Source organism: Bos mutus, chromosome 15, assembly GCF_027580195.1.
Source record: "Bos mutus isolate GX-2022 chromosome 15, NWIPB_WYAK_1.1, whole genome shotgun sequence".
Classification (NCBI taxonomy): Eukaryota; Metazoa; Chordata; class Mammalia; order Artiodactyla; family Bovidae; genus Bos; species Bos mutus.
This window is the reverse complement of record NC_091631.1, coordinates 49852802-49869534: the sequence shown is the minus strand read 5'-3', so window position 1 is coordinate 49869534 and position 16733 is coordinate 49852802. Positions and strand designations below refer to the sequence as shown.

General features: G+C 51.5%; 1 protein-coding gene across 1 annotated transcript; it reads right to left on the bottom strand.

The window, feature by feature from the left end:
- Positions 1–2879: 2879 nt before the first annotated feature.
- Positions 2880–8868, bottom strand: THY1 (Thy-1 cell surface antigen). Its single transcript, XM_005897111.3, has 4 exons — positions 8719–8868; positions 5932–5992; positions 5108–5443; positions 2880–4361 (listed from the first exon to the last, which is right to left on the bottom strand). Exons 2-4 carry the CDS (start codon positions 5966–5968, stop codon positions 4249–4251), a joined length of 486 nt encoding a protein of 161 aa, XP_005897173.1. The 5' UTR covers positions 5969–5992; positions 8719–8868; the 3' UTR covers positions 2880–4248.
- Between the last annotated feature and the right edge of the window lie 7865 nt (positions 8869–16733).

Sequence of the window (16733 nt, the reverse complement as noted above, 5' to 3'; positions counted from 1 at the left end):
AGTCCCCTGCATTGGCAGGCAGATTCTCTTACCACTGAGCCACCAGGGAAATCCTTCTGGGAATCTTCACAGGACATGATCCTCCCAAGCGGTGGGCATATTTGGGCCCTGAGAGCCCTGGGCAGAAGGCAGTCCCACCTTTGTCCCGAATCCTTGCTGGATTAGCAGGAGGGAGGACCTTTGTCGCGCTTTGCCAGAACTCAGGACTTCAGCCCCACAGATTCCTTAATGATAGATGAGAAAGTGGTTGACTCCTAACCTGGGACTTGCTTCCTTCACATGTAAAGACAAACCTGCTCATCACAACATGGGAGCTGCAGACACAGGACAGGAACATCATGCTGGTGGCGGTGGGCAGAGGGGTGGGGTGGTTGGAGGACGCATGTCATGGGTCCCCTGGATGCCGGGTACATTTATTGGTTGGCCAGAGAGAGTCCCTGAGTCTCCCCACAGTGATCCCCTTGCCCTTCCTAAGGGAGCCCCTGGGTGTTGTGGAGACCCTCACACCAGATGTTCAGATGTTCCTTTGTCTCAGTGATGGAGGTGTGGAGAGGAGCTTCTGTCTGTTTCCATTGAGCAAGCATTCTGTGCCCTAAGGGAGGGACCTAGATGGCAGAGGGGGGCATGGGGGAGGGGTGAGGAGGAGTGGGAAGGGGCTTGGTCGGCTGAGTTCTGGGCATTTGTGCAGGAACCAGGGACGGCTGGGGCCCAGCCCTCTTTTCTTTTTCCCCCAAATTTTAAACTTTTAATTTTGTATTGGGGTATAACCTAGATAGCATATTGAAAAGCAGAGATATTACTTTGCCAACAAATGTCCGTCTAGTCAAAGCTATGGTTTTCCCAGTGGTCATGTATGGATGTGAGAGTTGGACTGTGAAGAAAGATGAGTGCCCAAGAATTGATGCTTTTGAACTATGGTGTTGGAGAAGACTCTTGCGAGTCCCTTGGACTGCAAGGAGATCCAATCAGTCCATCCTAAAGGAGATCAGTCCTGGTATTCATTGGAAGGACTGATGCTAAAGCTGAAACTCCAATACTTTGGCCACCTCATGTGAAGAGTTGCCTCACTGGAAAAGACCCTAATGCTGGGAGGGATTGGGGGCAGGGGGAGAAGGGGACAACAGAGGATGAGATGGCTGGATGGCATCACCGACTCGATGGACATGAGTTTGAGTGAACTCCGGGAGTTGGTGATGGACAGGGAGTCCTGGCGTGCTGCAATTCATGGGGTCGCAAAGAGTCGGACACGACTGTGACTGAACTGAACTGAACTGAACTGATAGCCGATTAACAATGTTGTGGTAGTTTCAGGTGGACAGTGAAGGGACTTAGCCATATGTATGCCTGTACCTGTTCTCCCCCAAAGCCCCCTCCCATCCAGGCTGCCACATAACACTGAGCAGAGTTCCATACAACAGGTCCTTGTTGGTTATCCATTTAAAATACAGCAGTGTGTACACGACCTTCCCAAAGTCCCTAACTACCCCTCTTTGTTATTAGCCAAGTCCCCGTGGACGTGTCGCAGCACCCTCAGGCTCTCCTGCCTTGACCCGAGAGGAGCTGACTGCCATCGTGGCCTGCCTCTGAGAGCCCGCCGCAGCCCTGGCCCACAGTCTTTCCCAGTCGGCTTGTTCTGTGAGGCCTGACAGCTCTGACTTTTGTCTTTGAGCCCCTTCTCAGGCCCAGGCCTGTTCCTCTCTTCTCCGTCTTTGCCTTCTGGGAACCTCTGGACCCCAGGTGGCCTCTGTATCTTCTGAAGCTAACCCCACTCACTGTGGGCCTTGGGCTCTCCTCCTCCCCCTCCACACCACGGCGGTAGGGGGACCCTTGATGGGGTGGGGCACTAAACTCTTGAGGGGGACAGTGCCAGGGTGACAAAGACCCCACAGGGGGCTCACGCAGGTGCCAGGGTCTCATGGCTTCTCACAGTCAAGGCTGCATGGCTGGCTTCCCAGTTCCTTCCAACTTGAACTCTTATTACCCCGAGTGTAGCATTTTAATTCCCTTCCCTGGTAAAGGCTCTTTTGGCTCAGTGGTAAAGACTCTGCTTGCCAATGCAGGAGACCTGGGTTCGATCCCTGGGTTGAGAAGATCCCCTGGAGAAGGAAATGGCAACCCACTCCAGTATTCTTGTTGGGGGAATCCCATGGATGGAAGAGACTGGCAGGCTACAGTCCATGGGATTGTAAGAGTCGGACAAGACTTAGGGACGAAACCACCACCAAGCAAAGCAAAAGGGACCTGTGCCCAGGCTGGGTGCCCTGTACTGAATGTCTGACAGCCCATGTGGGGGATGGGTGGGCCCCTGTTTTTGGCGACACAGTTTCTTTTCCTTGGGGGCTTCTCTTGCTCTCTTCCAGCCTGGCCACTAGGGGCTTGGGAGTCACTGGCATGAATTTAGATCCTAGGCCTTTAAGCAAAAGCTCAGAAAAATCATCCTACCCAGCACTAAATCTCAGATGAGTCAGATTCTGGGTAGTCACCACTCTCCTCCCCCAGATCCCCTGGCAAAGCCTGGAAGGATGTCTGGGAGCTGTGTCACTCTGCCAGCCACTGGGATCCAGAGCCACCCTGTGGTGCTGTTCTAGCCCTTGGTGCCAGGGGGCGCTGTTGGCATTCTGCTCAGTGATTTTAGGGGAGGGAGCCCGGGATGGGCCTGTGTTGTCTTCCCACCCCAGTGCTATGGTCAAGCTGGACTTAAGAGATGCTTGTCCTCACACCTTGATGGATGTGGGTAGCTCCCACGTAGCAGATATAACCTCATCTGAGAACAACCCCATCTGAGAAGGCAGACTCCGCACCTTGGTGCTTGTTAGCCTATCCTGGAACCAGCGGCATGTGCCTTGGCCCAAACCATGTTATGGGCAGGTGAGTCTGCAGAGAGGAAATAATATTCCTTTATTTGGGCAAACGTGTGGTGTTATAATGGTTGAGAAGCCAGGCGTGCAGTGGTCCACCCCTGGAGGCAGAGAGGAGAGGAAGGGCTGCTGAAGGCAGGAAGGGGGGGCACAGGAAGCAGGGGGTTGGACCTCTTGGCTAAGGGAGTGGGAGGCAGGCCTGGAGAGAGGAGCAAAGCAGAGACCCACAGGAGGGCAGATTCCAGAGGCTTGGTTTTATTGTACAGTATTCTTTTTCCTCAACGAGATGCCATAAGCTGTGCTGGCACTACACACGGTCACGAGATATGGCAGAGCCGCCGGGTGGGGAGCTGGGTGCTGGGAAAAGCCATCGCTTGAGACAGGTCCCACTCGTGGGTCTCACCCCATGGCCTGCCTCAGGCCCCCCCGGAGGTCCCTGAGAAGGCAGGCCTAAGGGGCAGGGGGCTGTCAGAAGGCTCAGGCACTGCTGGGGGAGAGGGGAAGAGCCTCCCGGAGAAACACTGGGGCCAAACTCCATGGGTCTCCATCAGGGCCTCCACCAGGCCTGACTTTACTGCCTCCAGGTCCGAGTTCTGGAAGCGCATAGGACCTTGGGATAAGTCCGGGAGCAGGCTTGTCCTCCTCTGCCACCTTCCCAGCTGCTGGTCGGGCCAGTGAGAGACACTGGGCTCCCAGCTGTGGCTTCCTCTGTGGTGGGGGAGGGTGATGCACCCTCCACCCGCCTCCAACCCATCAGCAGTGCTTCCCGCACAATCGGCATCGTCACTGGCCCAGACCCCGGGGCCAGGGCCCCTCGGCAGGGTAAGAAGATGGCATTCTTCTGTGGCAGAAAGTGCTCGTGGTGACGCTCGGAATTCCCCCCACGTGATGGGCCAGGCTTGGCGGTGCCCCCACATCCGGGGCCTTCAGGCACCGCCCCGCCTGCTCGGACCAGACACACACTCCCCCTCCACGTGCAGGGCTCTCCCAGGCCTCAGGTCCCTGCGGGCAAGGATGACGCCCTTCAGAGACTGATACCCCTCCATCCTTCCACTCCTCCCATCCCCTCACTCGCCATCAGGTCTCTAACCCTGGCTTTCCCGTTCACAAACTCCCCAAGAAAAGGAAGGATAAGCCCTAAATATAAACCAGATGGAAGCAGCTCTGGAATAAAGAGTACAAGTAGCCAGTGGCGGGCAGAGGGGGTGTGAGGTGGTATTGGCAGAGGTGAGGGAATGGCATGCAGCACTGGAATTCCTTAGGAGGGGAGGGTCCCCATTGCTCCCCAAGGTGTGTGAGGGGTTGTGGGGAAGGGGGTTAGCCGACTCGGAGAAGTAGGATCTCTGGACTGGGCCTTGTGGCTTCCTGTGTCCTCCGTGGGCCCAACCCGTCACAAGGAGATGAAGTCCATGGCCTGCAGCAGAGGCAGGGACAGCAGCAGCAGCAGCAGCCACGAGGTGTTCTGGATCAGCAGGCTTATGCCCCCACACCTGACCAGTTTATCTGTGGTGAGAGAATGGGGCAGACAGGAAGGGCGGGAATGGAGAGGGGCCAGGATCAGGGCAAGGTGCTTTCCCTTGGGAGGCTGGTGCCATGATGTCTTGGCTGCAACCATGGCCAACCTGGTTGAACCAACCATCTTTCCCATTTGCAGGTTCCTGAGCCCTTGAAGGGCTTCCCTGGTGGCTCAGATGGTAAAGAATCTGCCTGCAATGCAGGAGACCCAGGTTGGATCCCTGGGTCGGGTAGATCCCCTGGAGAAGGGAATGGCAACCCACTCCAGTATTCTTGTCTGGAGAATTTCATGGACAGAGGAGCCCAGTGGGCTACAGTCCATGAGGTCACAAGAGTCGGACACGACTGAGTGACTAACACCTTCATCCTTTTTTCCTTTCCTGAGCCCTTGAACACGTATCATCACAAGAAAACTGTGGGTGAGGTAGCTAGAGCCATTCTGTTTTCCAGGTAGGAGAAGGAGGTTAGGGGAGGCCGAGTGATTTGCCCACAGTCATAGGGGAAGCATCCATCACACTACTCCACCTGTCTGACTGTCCCCTTAGCCCTTCCCCCATGCAGGCTGGGGGTAGCAATTCCCTGGGCACAGGCGGCAGGAGGGGACAAGGGGAAGAGGTTACGGGGCCACTCTCCTCTGCGGCCCAGCCAAGAGGCTTGCCTGGTGTCCCAGCCGGCCCGCTCCTCCCCAGCTTGCCTCTGCCCACTTACTTGATCTTGCAGGGGGCTTGCCTCACCTCTCAACACAGAGACATCCTTATTGGAGACGGAGGGATTCGGGCCAGAGAGGCGGAGTTCACACGTGTAGATCCCCTCATCCTTGGTGGTGAAGTTGGACAGGTAGAGGACCTTGAGGTTGTACTTGCTGAAGAATTTGGTTCGGGAGCTGTATTCTGGCCTAGTGACCCCATTGGAGCCAGAGAGCACCCACTTCTTTGTGTCACGGGTCAGGCTGAACTCATACTGAATGGGCGTGGTGGTGGTATTCTCATGATGGCAGTCTAGACGAAGGCTCTGGTTCACCAGGCAGGCTGTCAGGCTGGTCACCTTCTGCCCACGGGCCACCTGTAAGACTGGCACCAGCAGTGCCCCCCTCCAAGTTGGGGAAGGACCTATAGAGCAGGGGGCTTCCCACTCACATTCACAGCAGAGAAAGGCCTGACCAGGGAGGGCACAAGGGTCTGTTGTTGAGCACCTCTCCCTGCCCAAGCGGTCCCTGAGGGCCAGTGTACCTTCCCTTCTGCAGACTCCAGCCCATCTCCCTCTGTTCTAGTCCTGGGGTCCCGCCAGTGTGTTCCAGGGGCAGGAGATCTTGATGCTACATCTTGGTCTGCATTTGCAGATCCCAACTCAGTATGGGGCAGGCTTAGTGAACTGTGTTTCCAGAAATGGTCCCAGGTAGTCAGAAAACTAACTAGGTTGCTCAGCTGTCTTAGGGATAAAAGAAGCCCTCTCTCCCTTAGTCAACTCCGCTTTCTGATTTCTTGAGGAAGAAGCTAGCTTTTCTGAAAAGAAAGCAGCCAGGGAGCTTGGAATCCCAGCCCTACCCCTTGCCCGATACCTGTTAGCAGGAGGGCGATGCCGATGGTAGGGTTCATGGTGCCGAGAGCTCAGTCCTGGATCTGGGGTGGAACAAGATGGGAATCAGCCAGGAGGTAGGGCAGGTGTCCCCAGACTTACTGCCAGGGCTGGGGGCCCTCGGGAGACATCCCATAATGGCCATCCCAGCCCCTCTCTATAGCCCTCTCCCCTCCCCACCTCTCAGTGAATGTGACACTGCCACTCAGCTCTTCCCTGTCAGGGAACACACCCTTCTGTGGTGTGTGTGTATGTGAACATTTACTAGCTGGGTGGCTTTGAATAAGTGGCTTTAACTTGATCATTTCCAAGGCAGGGACCTCCTACTTTTTTTATTGTAAAATTTGCAGAAACACAATTTATCTTAACCATACATATTAAAAGAAAAAAATGGCTGCATCAGGCAGCATGAAGTCTTAACCGCTGGACCACCAGGGAAGGCCCTGTTAATCATTTTTAAGTGTACAATTCAGACGTGTTAAGTTCATCTACCCTGTAGTGCAGCCAATCTCCAGAACCCTTTGTTGAGGAAATTAAAATGGATGAAGTCTTGTTCAGGCTTCAGAAGCAGGAGAGCAGGCCTCTGACCTGCCTGGACACTGCCCAGATTCTGTGCCTGCCTGCAAGCACAGCTAGTCAGGTGGTGCGTTAGTCAAGAAAAAAGAAAAAAGAGCGGGTCTTGGAATTCTTGAACCCCTGAAGGTCTGGCCAATCCCCCAGGGTCTAATGAAATCCTATGACTCATAAGGTGAAACAAACAGCATTGTAAAAGGGTTAAATAAGTCAAACCAGAAGAGCATTTCTGCATGCAAACAAATGATGCTATCACTGTAAGGCCTGGGATTATAAGCAGGAACCCCCCAAACTGCAATTTGAAGTCTCACCCGCTAAGTGGACGCACAGCCTGGGACATTTTTCCAACTGGGACTCCAGACTGCTGTTATTTGGGACTTCCCAGTGCTGTTTAAGTCTGGATGTTGGTCGGCCCAATTTGGTGATGTATGTGCTGTTACTTTACTTTTTCTATTTCTCTTTTAGTGATTATATATAAATAAGCCTCTATTAAATATTGAAATTGTTTATTTGTGTATTTATTTGTGGTTTCTTTTGTTAAGGATCCTTCCAACCTGAAATGAAAATTCAGCAAAACACCTTTTCATCTTGCAAAAACCAGAACTCTCTACCCATGAAACAAAACCTCATTCAGGGCCTTCCTATTTCTTGTTCTGAAGAAACTCCCCAGTGCCCAAACAGTTTCTGGCATATAACAGATGCCTGAAAGATACTGAATGAACGTGGCTTTAGATACCCACCAGGTTGTGATGGGCTTAGTGAAAATGACAAACATCTAGCACTGTTCAAGAGTGAGTGATCCACAAGCGTTCATCTCTGACCGACTGGGGATGATGGTTGGGTGGTCGGTCATGTGTGTCTGGGGCCCCACTTGGCACACAGCTAAACGTGTCTCAGGCTGTGTGTGAGGAAGGTGACAGTGGTCTCCTATTGCATGTGTTCTCTGCATCGGAACCAAGACGTTTTCTATTGTTCAGCTCTCTGGGCAGGATTCCTGGACCTGCAATTTTCCAGTCCGGCTTCTGGTAGCCTCTCTGACTTGGCTCTCTGCCCCATCTTTTTTTGCAGTCTGGGCTCAATCAGCATCCTGGCCAGGCAACAGAGCGGGTAGCCTAGCCTGTCCGCAGCAGCGCTCGCCTGGGAGAGGCCACAGGAGGGCCGTGCCCCGGTGCTAGCGCTCCCGTGCGCAGGGCGCGCAGCTAGCCGTGTTCAGATCCCCGGCGCCCTGCCCAGTGCGGGGAGGGAGGGGCGAGGCTGGGGTCCCTGGGCGCCTGCGCTGCAGTCAGTTCCCTTTCAGACCCCCGCCGAAAGGGACCCGGAGGTGCTGTTGGGGAAGAAAGGGGCGGGGGCAACATCTGGTTTTGATTAGCAGACACCGAGTTACAGAGGCGGGTGGCGAGCTTGGGATCTAGAGAGGAAGGGGGGAGGCGGCTAGAACTAGAAAGGAAGCAATGGGGCTGGAGCTGGAAGGGGATGCAGAGCGGAAGGGTGGGGTGGACGCTATAGGGGAGGCACCGTCTGTTAGCGTTTCCCTGGCCTTGTGTCCCCGCAGCTCAGAACCCGGAGAAGCTTTGCGCTGCCTCCCGCTCTAGCCCTCATTCGACTAACCCCACCCTTATTTCGTTTCCCTATTACAAGCCTTTCCTTTCCCAATTGAGGTCCCCCTTCCCCCTCGCTTATCCTTTTCCGGTTGTCGCCTCCCCTGTCTGCCGGCCTTTCTCCCAGTCCGCCCCCCGCCCCCGCACACCCCCCACCCGTGTCGGCCCCGCGGCACTGCGGTTTCGCGTTCCTTGGATGCCCCGCACCAAGCCCGCCGCGAGGTCGCAGGGCAGAGACTGCCTTCAGCTTTTGGTCCTCCGTTCCCTTAGTCTCAAGCATCACCACCCCCCGCCCCCCGCCTTTACGATCTGGGTTTGGGTACTTCTGGGTGGAGAGCAGAACCCAAGCCTGTCCTTGCCGCCCTCCTCCCGGTTCTCCTCCAGCACTCCAGTCCCAGGTAAACGTCTCCCAGCGGGCGAAAGGTGCGCCGCGGCTCCCGCCCCTGCCTTGCAAGCAGGCCCCTCTCCAAGCACTGCGCAGCTCCTTCCCAGGGCGCCCTCGGTCCGTTTTCCGAAGCCTCGGGTCGGGAGGGCTTGCTTGAGCGCCAGAGACCTATCTATCCCTGCACCCCGGGTCCCGCCCTGGCTCCAGCTCCCACCTGGCCTCCGGTCCTCCGCCGCTGCAGCAGCCCGCAGACGCGCCGCCGCCTCCAGTTGCTGCACCGTGCCCCGCGCCCGCAGTTTTCACCAGGGGTGGGAGAGGGGGAGCGGGGAGGGCCCGGGGGCTCGTCCAATCAGAGGCTGAGCGGCAGCGAAAAAGGGTGGTGGAGGGAGGAGGAGGCGGCCCGAGACAGACGTGAAAGAGGGGACTTCTGCAGCAAAAGGGGGCCGCCATCCTGTGGTCGGCTGGCCTGGTCTGGGAGGGCGGGGTTCTGGACCCTGGAGATCGGGCTGGGTTCGCTCAGGGAACGCCAGCCGCCTCCCAGAGCCCCGCCAAGACCGCTCCCCTTTTAAGGCTTTAACCCTTTCTTTTGACCTAGGTTTCGAAGCCTGCGCGAAAACCGAGGGGGTAAGGAATGGTGGATGGAAGCCAGCTGCTGGGCCCCCTTAGGCAGCGCCCCCGCCTCCTCGTTTCCGTTTCAGCTAGAACTCATCTCCGCGGGAGCAGCCAGTGAGAGGTTTTTGGTGTTGGAATATTCCAGGTTTTCTCCAAAGGAAGATAGTGGGGTGTTTTTCCACATGGCAACAGCCCTTAAGGGAAGCACTTGGTCTTTCCTGGTCCCCAGCCGTGCCCCAACTCTTCACCCAGCCTAGAACACCCATCTCTTAAGAGGCTTTCTGCTCTGTAGCACTGTGTCCCTCAACTCCGGGGCTGGCACTTCTTGGTGCAGACAGCTAGAAGTTTCTTCTCGATTTCATGTTCTCCTCTTACCCCTCACACCCACCCAAGTCCCTAAGCGCTGTGTGCTTGGTCTTCAGACAAGAGAAGGTGTGCTGCCCTTTACAAAACACTCTGCTTGGCCTGTTCCATCCATGGCCACAATCTGCTGGGATCATCTCATCCCACATCCATTTCATGGCTAAGAGGTGGAGAGATGGCCAGTTGACATGGGCTGTGGAGCCCCAAGTCTTTGGTGCTGTATATTCCACTGCTGCATCTCAGCCCAGAGGAAGGGGAAATTCTGCAACTGTGGGAAGGGAGAGGAGACAGGACCAGTAGAAAGAATAGCAGATACCACGCTTTTAATCATCTGGGGCATCTGTCCTTGCTCCATTAATTTGAAGTCACCAGAAGCCCTTGGACCTTTTTTTTTTTAATAGCCAGTGCTGATGACTTGTGTCTCCAATTTTTTTTTTTTGGAACAAAGGTTTATTTGATTAATTTGCCTCCTTGTGGCCTCTTTGTGAATTCTGGTTGGGACATCCTGTGGGCTGACCCTGCCGCCCCCCCGCCCCCCCCCCCCCCCCCCCCACCATTCTAATTATTCACAGAGATCAGTGTTGGCACCTTCTCTGCAGTTTCCATTACTGTAATGGTACTGTTGGAAGCCATCCCTGGGCTAGCAAGTGGGAGATTCACTTCCTTCTCCCTCCCTTGGAGGTTAGGTGGCCTCCCAGCACTTAGAGTGATGGAACTTTCTAACTGGAACAAGCCTCACAGATGGTCCAATCCACGGAGCCTTGGCTCTGGTAAATAGCAGGAGCTCCTGGAGCACTTTATGAGAGATGTAGCTGCTCCTGCCCACCCGGGATTTCCCTAGCCTAGTAGTAGGGCTGCCCGAGTCTACATTTCACAGGCTCCCAGGACCTGGGAACTGCAGACCATCCCTTTTCATAGATGAGATGAGCTGGCTTCTCATTGTCTGGAGGGTAATTTTTAAAAAAGTATTTATGGATTTAATGTTGGCTGCTCTTCGTTGCTGCGCACAGCCTTTCTCTGGTTGTGGTGTGTGGGCTTCTCATTGCGATGGTCTCCCTTGTTGTGGAGCACCGGCTCTAGAGACGGAGGGCTTCAGTAGTTCCAGCACGTGAGCTCAGTAGTTGCAGCTTGAGGGCTTCAGAGTGCAGGCTCAGTAGTTGTGGTGTGCAGGCTTAGTTGCTCCGTGGCGTGTGGAACCTGGAGTCTTCCGGGACCAGGGGTTGAGCCAGTGTCCTCTGCATTGCAAGGCAGATTCTTAACCGTTGGAGCACCAGGAGAGCCCTGGAGGGTAATTTTTAAGTCCCTGGATGTCCTGCCCCTGGCGGCGGACCTCCACCACCACCTCATCTTTCCCATTCTTCCTGCTGCTTTCTGGACATGCTAGCCTCCTCCTTGGCACTCCACTCTGTCTTCTTTCCTGCTCACCAGCTTTCTGGTTCTCAATCCAAGGATCTTTCCTATCAAAACACAGTTGCTTTAGTTGCTTTTGCTTCAGCCTAACCCGGCTTCTACCCCCATGGGGTTGGAGATGGTTCTTTTTCCCTTTGGGCAACACATGAGGATACCCACAGGCCCCTTAACAACAGACCCTGGATGCTCTGTTTCCCACTCTATGGCCCAGTCGCTGAGTGTTGCTGGATGGAAGGCCTGGCTGTGCTATTTTGATAAGGTTTCAAGGACCTGGCCTATTTTCTGGGTCCCCAAGCACTTTACTTCAGGAAGGGGAGGGGAGTGTGGCAACAGTGTGTCTGCTAAACCAAGGTGTCTGACTGGATGGAGTGAATGGCTCAGATGATCCATTTAGGGGCTGGGATGGAACACAGGGTCCTGATGGGGAGGAGATTTAAAAACTCCCATTTTCTAATGGCACAGGATAGGAGTGCTGAAAGCAGGAAGGAAGGGTTTATCCCCTCGGCAAGATTTCCCGACTTACTGTGGCTGCCCTGCGGGTCCCTTAGGTCTTTCTTCTCCCATCACCTCTGGGTGCCCCATCTGGAGATACATGGAGTAATGCTTCTCTCAAAATGCACCTTCCTTTAGGCTAACAAAGGGTCTACCAGCCATTCTCTCTATTTCCTGATTTCATCCGATTGTCTTTATAAAATCACAAAGGTGGCAGAAGCCATCTCGTCATTTTGTAGCTGGAAAATGAGGCCCCAAAAGGATAATGATCTGTCAAAGGTCAGACAAATATTTTGAAACACAGCCAAGACAAGCTAGACTGCAGATCTTCTGACTCCAGGTACAGTGTGCTCCACTCCTTCCAGGGCGGGTCTTCAGCCTTCTGCTGGACTGACTTCACTGGTCCCAGATGACATGGAAAGAACAAGGAGGTTGTGGAGTACTCTGAACATACCTGTCAGGCTGCTACATTGTTTTGATCGCCTCCCCTTCACTCTGTTGATAAGGCAGAATTCCCAGATTCCTATCCTAGGGTTTCGGAGATGGTCAAACACGTGAAACCTGTTGACTTAACAAAATAGTCACAAGCTAAAAGTTAAGAGTTCCGTTTTATTTGGTGAGAATTTTTAGGACTTCAAGCACGGGAGACAGCATCACAAGTGACCCTGAGAGAACTGCTCAGAAGAGGCGAGGGGAGGAGCCAGGTTATAGAGAAGCTTGGCAGGCAGTCTGAACATCAAAAGATTATTGTTAATTAAAGAAAATCAGAATTCCCAAGTTAAGGAATTTAGCACTTTTCTGTGTATGGGAAGGCGCAAGAGTCTGGGCTTACTCACTGAAATTATTGCTTTCAGGTGCATCCCAGCTATCTGGGGCCAGTATCCTGTGTTTTCACGTCCTGAGCATCGTTTCCCAGGGCCCACCATAGGGGGTGGCTGTAGTCTGACGGCAGCTAGATGGCAGGTATTCTTTTCCTTCCTGAGTGCCCTTAGGGCTCACTAGCTCACCTTGGAGGGCTGTGATGGCTGATGACTGAGGGGCTTCCCAGGTAAAGAAGTGGTAGTGGTAATGAAGCCATCTGCCAATGCAGGAGCTACCAGGAGCTGCAGGAGACGCAGGCTCAGTCCCCGGTTGGGAAGATCCCCTGGAGGAGGAAATGGCAACCCACTCCAGTATTCTTGACTGGATAATCCCATGAACCGAGAAGCCTGGTGGGCTATAGTTCATGGGGTGGTAGAGAGTCAGACATGACTGAGCATGCATGAATTTGATATCCTTGTTTATTGATATGGCAAAAATAGTCCATGTCTGACCCTGACACTGTACGGATGTGACTGACTAATAAACAGCAGTTTATTAGTCACCTGTACTGACAGCCCAGAGAAAGACACCACATGCCAGGCCCTGCCACTCAGGAGCTGCACTCGAATAGTAAACAAACAGGAGCTCTGGGAGGCTTTGTGGTATCCAAAGGGTGGAATGCTCATTTCCCACAGGAGGATATGATTGGCTGGTTTGAATAATTCTGTGGACTGGCAGGGAACTGAAGGCTGGTTCTCAGGGATAAGAAGGAAAAAAGATGGTTAATTGACTAGAGGAACTTATCAACAGAAGCTAATAACTGGGAAATAGAATTTGTGGTTAGATCACTTGAGCCCCCCACAATTTGATCAGATATCAAGACAACACATACTGTTGAGTCCTAATTTTGGTCTAATTGAGGCTACACACTGGCCCTTCCTTGGGATGGTCTGTACTCTTGTTCTAAGCTTATACCTTTCTACTTTTTTGAACCAGTGGTGGCAGATGGTGTGTTTTTAATGTCCCTTCTAGGCACAAAAATAAAAGTGGTAATTTTCTGTTGCTCCTCAAACTTCTTTGGAAATATGACTAGTCTATGAAATTAAAAAGTCTTGGAACTGCTTGACACTCTTCTGCCTCTCCTAATCTCTAGTTGAGGTCCACTCCCAGAGTGAGGTTACGCCCTGAAAAACTGACTGCCATGTTTGGTTGGAGAGCATGACAAAAAAGGGAAGTTTCTCTTAGAATGCAGGGCAGAGGTCCAAGCACCGATGAAGATCACATTTTCAACATTTAAGACCCTTTATTCATGAATGTTTGATCAAATAATTAATAGTAATGTGTATCTTTTTGCCAATTTTTCTAAATGTCCTTTGGACATCTAATAACAATGTATAAGATACAAAATTTTAAATATATTTGTGTAGGATATAAAATAATATAAATTAATATAAATGTAAATCCATTATATTTAAATTATTAATGACATCATTCAAGATGCTCCTATTCTTATTTTTTCTGCACTTGATAAAATATTCTCAGAGAAATGTTAATATGTTTCACTATGATTATATATTTTTTCTTTTCCCTTATATTTCTTCTGATTTTTACTGTATGTGTCTTTGTTTCTTTATTGTTAGGTATCCAATAGTTTATGATATCTATCTTCTTTGTGAATTGTACCCTTTATTATCAAAAATACTCATATTTATTTCATTAAAAAAAAAAAAAACATATTCAAATGTTAATAGCAATATTCATAGTTTCCAAAAAGTGGAAACAACAGAAAAGTCCATGAACTGATGAATGAATAAACAAAATGTGTGAAATTAATCAAATAATTAAAAGACATTATTGCTCTAGGCACAATGTTTAAGGCACAGGGCTAGACCCTGGGAATACAAAGATCAATAGAGCACAGTCTCTGCCTTGGAAGGGTTGTCCAAGTGGGGATATGTAAATGGTAAATAGATAATTAGAAAGCAATAGGGGAAAAGCATGGTAGATTCTTACATTACTGACCTTCAATGAATCATCCATCCTGATTTCCTTGCCTCCTTGTGATCCCCTTCTTCATTGACTCTGGACTTGGCATGTGTCTTGCTTTGGCCAATGGGCTATCAGCAAATGTGATGCAAGCAGAAGCTTCACAAGTGTTTGTATGTTGGGACTTGCCTTCTTGGAATTCAGTTGCCACAAGAGAAAGTTTGAGCAATCACATGGAGAACCAAGGTGCCTCAGTTTATATCAAAAACCATTTGGGATAAGCTAGCCCCAAGTTGACCTGCCACATGCTCACAAACACATGTGTAACCCTAACTGATGCCACCAAGAACGTCAGTAGTAGTAGAGGACAGACTGTGGTACATTTGCTCAGTTGATGGCTCCCCAGGGAGTCATACCTCTTCCATATTGATTCTGAGCTCAGCCACATGACAGGTTTTGGCCAATGGGATCTGAACAGATGTGATTCAGGCAGAGACTTCATGAGGGCTTGCCTCTTGGAATCTAGCTGCCATGTGAAGAAGCCCAGGCTAGCCACATGGAGAGACCTGAACTCAAATGCTCTAGCTAACAGCCCCCGTGAATTGCTAGGCACTGAGTGAGTCATTCTAGGATCATCCAACTCCTAGGCCACCTGTAAACTGACTGCAAATGCAAGTCTGTATGGAGCACAGATGAGCTGTCCCTGCTGACCCCTGACCAAACTGCTGATACCCAGAATTGTTATTGCCTTTAGTTACTACTCTGAGTGGTTTGTTACACAGCCACATGTGTGGCTGTGTAACCAGGTGAAGAGAGAAGGTGAAGAGAAGAAAGGGCATTTAAGATCGAGGAGAGGGGATAAACAAAGGCATAGACTCAAAGCAAAGTGGATGTGGGAAGATACAGATAGTGTGGGGTTGCCTGTGCCAGGCAACTGGAGGAAAGGTGGCAGTCAACATGGATTGCTCTAAAAATGGCTAAACTAAAAAAAATAGTCACAACCTGAAAGTTGAGAGTTGTGTTTAAGCTGTGGGAAGTTTTAGGACTTCAAGCCCGGAGGCAGCATTTCAGGTAGCCCTGAAAAACTGCTTCAGGGAGGTGGGGAAGGAGTCAGGTTTTAAAGACGTTTACAGCAAAGGGGGCAGATAGTGTGAACACCAGAGATTACTGTTAATTAAGGAAAACCAGATATCTCCAGAAATTAGCGCTCTTCTCTCCAGTAGTCATGTATGGATGTGAGAGTTGGACCATAAAGAAGGTTGAGCACCGAAGAATTGATGCTTTTGACTTGTGGTGCTGGAGAAGACTCTCGAGAGTCCCTTGGACAGCAAGGAGATCAAACCAGTCAATCCTAAAAGAAATCAACCCTGAGTATTCATTGGAAGGACTGATACTGAAGCTCTAATATTTTAGCCACTTGATGTGAAGAGCCGACTCATTGGAAAAGACCCTGATGCTGGAAAAGATTGAGGGGAGGAGGAGAAGGAAGTGACAGAGGGTGAGATGGTCGGATGGTATCACTGACTCAATGGACATGAGTTTGAGCAAACTCTGGGAGATAGTGAAGGACAGGGAAGCCTGGCGTGCTGCAGTCCATGGGGTCACAAAGAGTCAAACATGACTTAGCAACTGAACAACAAGGAAAATCAGTTATCTCTAGGAATTTAGCGCTCTTCTATGTATGGGAAGATGCAAGCGTCTGAGCTGACTAAACTCATCTGTTTCATATGCATCTCAGCTATCTGGGGCTAGCATCCTGCATTTTCATATCCACCCCAACCCTCGCCCCTCCCATTTGTAGGGAATGGTGGCAGCTATATCGCAGGCATTGTTCTCTGGGGGGCACTCCCGGTTCAGAAATTCACATTTGGAGGGCCGGAATCTCGGATGGCTCTGACATTCTTGTTTATAGATATGGCAGGAGATATTCCATTTCACAAAAAGGTGGTATGGGTGTTTAGAGAAGTAGAAGGGATCTTACTGCTGGTGTGGGTGACACGGGAAATGGTATGTAAAAAATTAGGAAAGAATTTCACTGTCTGGGTTGCTTTGGCCAGGTTCAGGTCTTGCATGAAACATAAAAAGGCAGTGAAATGGCTATGCTTGTGCATATCCAACAGCAAGCCTGGGGAAAACCAGCCACTACTGTGGGGCCTGAGCTCTTTAGAGCCCTGAAATGGCACCGGATGGTTTTAGTGTGATAGACACTTCCTTGAGGGCCCGTCTGTGTCTTATTCACTGCTATATCTCGAGGGCCCCCAGATCCTAGCACAAAATAGATCTCAGTAAATATTTTTGAGTGAATATGAAAAGAAATAAGAGGGACTTCCCTGGTGGTCCAGTGTTTAAGAACCAGCCCGCCAGCGCAGGGTACATGAGTTCGATCCCTGATCTGTGAAGATCCCACATGCCACGGGGCAACTAAGCCTACCAGTCACAGCTACTGAAGCCTGCATGCCTAGAACCCATGCTGTGAAACAAGAGAAACCACCGCAATGAGAAGCCTGGTCACTGCAACCAGAGAATAGCCCCAGCTCTTCACAACTACAGAAAAGCCCACGTGTA

What these genes read in the sequence shown, in the direction of transcription:
- THY1 (XM_005897111.3), bottom strand. Translation starts at nt 5,968, where the DNA reads ATGAACCCTACCATCGGCATCGCCCTCCTGCTAACAG. An exon ending in CATCGCCCTCCTGCTAACAG is followed by an intron (nt 5,444 to 5,931) that starts GTATCGGGCAAG and finishes TGCTGGTGCCAG; the next exon opens with TCTTACAGGTGGCCCGTGGG. An exon ending in GGATGTCTCTGTGTTGAGAG is followed by an intron (nt 4,362 to 5,107) that starts GTGAGGCAAGCC and finishes CTCTCACCACAG; the next exon opens with ATAAACTGGTCAGGTGTGGG.